The sequence below is a fragment of the Cajanus cajan genome, chromosome 5, assembly GCF_000230855.2.
Source record: "Cajanus cajan strain Asha chromosome 5, NIPB_CcT2T_4, whole genome shotgun sequence".
In the NCBI taxonomy this organism is placed as follows: Eukaryota; Viridiplantae; Streptophyta; class Magnoliopsida; order Fabales; family Fabaceae; genus Cajanus; species Cajanus cajan.
In genome coordinates this window covers 47,759,219-47,761,704 of record NC_138521.1, presented here as the reverse complement: position 1 = coordinate 47,761,704, position 2,486 = coordinate 47,759,219, and the positions used below count along the sequence as shown (strand labels likewise).

Genomic DNA, 2,486 nt, shown 5'->3' with positions numbered 1-2,486 from the left:
CAGGTAGAATGTCATCTTAGTTTGTTATAATTGAGTTGTGTCAGCTATAACAAACTTAAAGAAAATATACTAAGTAAAGGAGAGTTGGTATTCTTTTAGACACCTCATTCGCTAATTAGAAGTATTTATGTCATTTTATAATGTGATTACATATTTAAGAAGTTTTCTTTTTTCTGATAACAAAGGTGATTGAGTAAACTCCCAATTTAGTAATATGACAACTTCTTTCATCCCTCAATATATAATAAAATTTTAAAAAAAAAATGATTCTTAAATATGTAATATATCATTCATGTTAAGTTTTCTCTATTAACTTTAACATAGCATTTATATGCCACATTCTATATAGTTCACATATAAAGGAGCTATATTGAACAATTTAAAGTTAGATGTAAAAAGCCTTAAACCCCTTTATTTAGTCCATGAATTTGTCATTTGTCATATTAGTTCCTAATAAACTTGTATTTCTTCATTTACATTAGTTAATTTAAACATTAATTCATTTTGTTATTTTTAATGAAGTATCTTAGCTGACACAGTAAGTACCTTTGTGACACATGTAAAATTTTTCAAGTAGAAACACCAACCCACTGCATGATACAAATAGTTGTCCATTAATTTTAAGGACTAAATTGAAGAGTTTAGAGGACTCATATTTAGTCTTAATTCTTCAAAATAGTCCCACACGAGTGGAGCGTACGGATGTTCATGTCCCACATGAAATGCTTCCTTAAAGTTAAAATAGAAGACTTAACAAAGAGATGAAATCAATTAATGAATTATAGTTTTGATGACTTTATTCTCATTTTGTCCTTAAATTTAAGGACTAAAATATTAATAGTACTTGCCACATTTAAATAACTAAATTGTAGGTTTATTGGCAGAAATTTTAAGCGGTTGTCCTCGATAAAAAGTAAATAGTATAGGTTAATTTCATAGATTTGTGATTATTTTATCCAAATAATTTACGATTTATTATTAAGATACTTTATGAAATTGAAGAAAAAAAAATATAGGAACAAACAAGCATGACAGTGTATGTTTTCTTGCTAATAATAATAATAGAGATTATTTTAGGATTTATTAAATTTAAAATTAAAAAAATTAAAATAAAATTTAATCTAATTGTACTTAAAAGAAAATTAAAAAAAAATCATTTAATTTAATCTTGCAGTGTACAGATTTATTGTATTATTATTATTCAAACAAATAACGATGCACATTGCACAGGAAGGCACGTGCTGAGAAAGGACGAGATTGAGGCGGTGATAGTGAAGGCACGTGAAAATCATTGACCTGTGATCAATATTGATTAACGGTTGGGTTCAGGATTAGCACGAGGAAGGTAACAGTGGCATGAATATGCAGATAGGGAGAGTCACCCTTGTTTTATTCATTACTTTTCGATTTTCCTTATTTTACTCGTAACGACTTTGGTTTCTTTCTGCACTTTTTGGTCTAATCACATACATACCCGAGATAAAACATTTGTAAAAATAATTTAGAATTACGAAAACACAAATGCAACTTAAGTCACACAGTATTTTCACTGCTGATTAGTTGTTTATTATAATATACAAGTATCCATACATACATACATGATCGTAATAAACATTTGTAAAACAGGAACCTAAGATTTCCCATTCCTAAGAAAGGTGCAACGAAACACGAAGGCAATTAATTCCACTTCAGGGTGTCATGACCGGGAAACCGACTCAACCAGTTTGTCTATTCTTTGGGAAACCTTCTTAGGCGGTCGCAAATCGGATCCCAAACCCAAGGCATCCGAAACCTCCTCGGAGCTCCACCCGGATTTCCTTAAAGAATCGGAAAACGTTTCCGCTTTGAAAAGAAGAGCCTCCATGCCTCCTTGGTTTTGGGTGAAACCCGGATCCGAAGCCGAAAGCGAAACCATTTCGGATATATCGGACTCGCTCCAGCCTCCGTCGCGGAGAACCGAGCCCATGAGGCCCACGTAGCCCTCCAGCCACTTGGGCCGGTCCCTCCGGTGGCGCTGGAGGGCGGCGTCCAGGCTGTGCCGCGAGAGAGGGGGGAGGGGGCATTTGCCGGACTGTTTCTCGCCGAGGGACCTCTGCTTCCTGAACTCGGACCGAGTTGACTCGGCGTGTATGCCGGAGTTCCGGAGGTGGGTTATGACTTTGTCGGAGAGAGCGGAGAATGAGTGGAGGCTGTTACGGACCGAAGCGGCTCGCGCGGAGAGGCGTCGTAGACCGGCTAGGTGAGCCTGGTTCGAACCGGCCGGTCTGCGGTCCACGTCAACCATTGGTTTGGATTGAGAGTGCGTAGAAGGAGAATGAGGTGGTTATGTTATCGTGTGCTTTCTGCGGAGTTTCGCGACTTTGGTGTGGACATAAAATCATTGATTATTTATAGCACCTCGAAACGGGGCCCGCGTTCAAATTTCGGATTCGGAGTTTTGTTTTTCTTCATTTTCCACGTTGCCACTCCTCCTTTAGTCAACACTT

The 2,486-nt window shown here is 36.9% G+C and overlaps 1 protein-coding gene across 1 annotated transcript; it reads right to left on the bottom strand.

Annotated features, from left to right (window-relative positions):
- Positions 1-1,696: 1,696 nt before the first annotated feature.
- On the bottom strand, positions 1,697-2,284 carry LOC145958033 (uncharacterized). The gene has a single exon (XM_083074484.1). It carries the CDS (start codon positions 2,282-2,284, stop codon positions 1,697-1,699), a length of 588 nt encoding a protein of 195 aa, XP_082930610.1.
- Between the last annotated feature and the right edge of the window lie 202 nt (positions 2,285-2,486).

What these genes read in the sequence shown, in the direction of transcription:
- LOC145958033 (XM_083074484.1), bottom strand. Translation starts at nt 2,284, where the DNA reads ATGGTTGACGTGGACCGCAGACCGGCCGGTTCGAACCAGGCTCACCTA.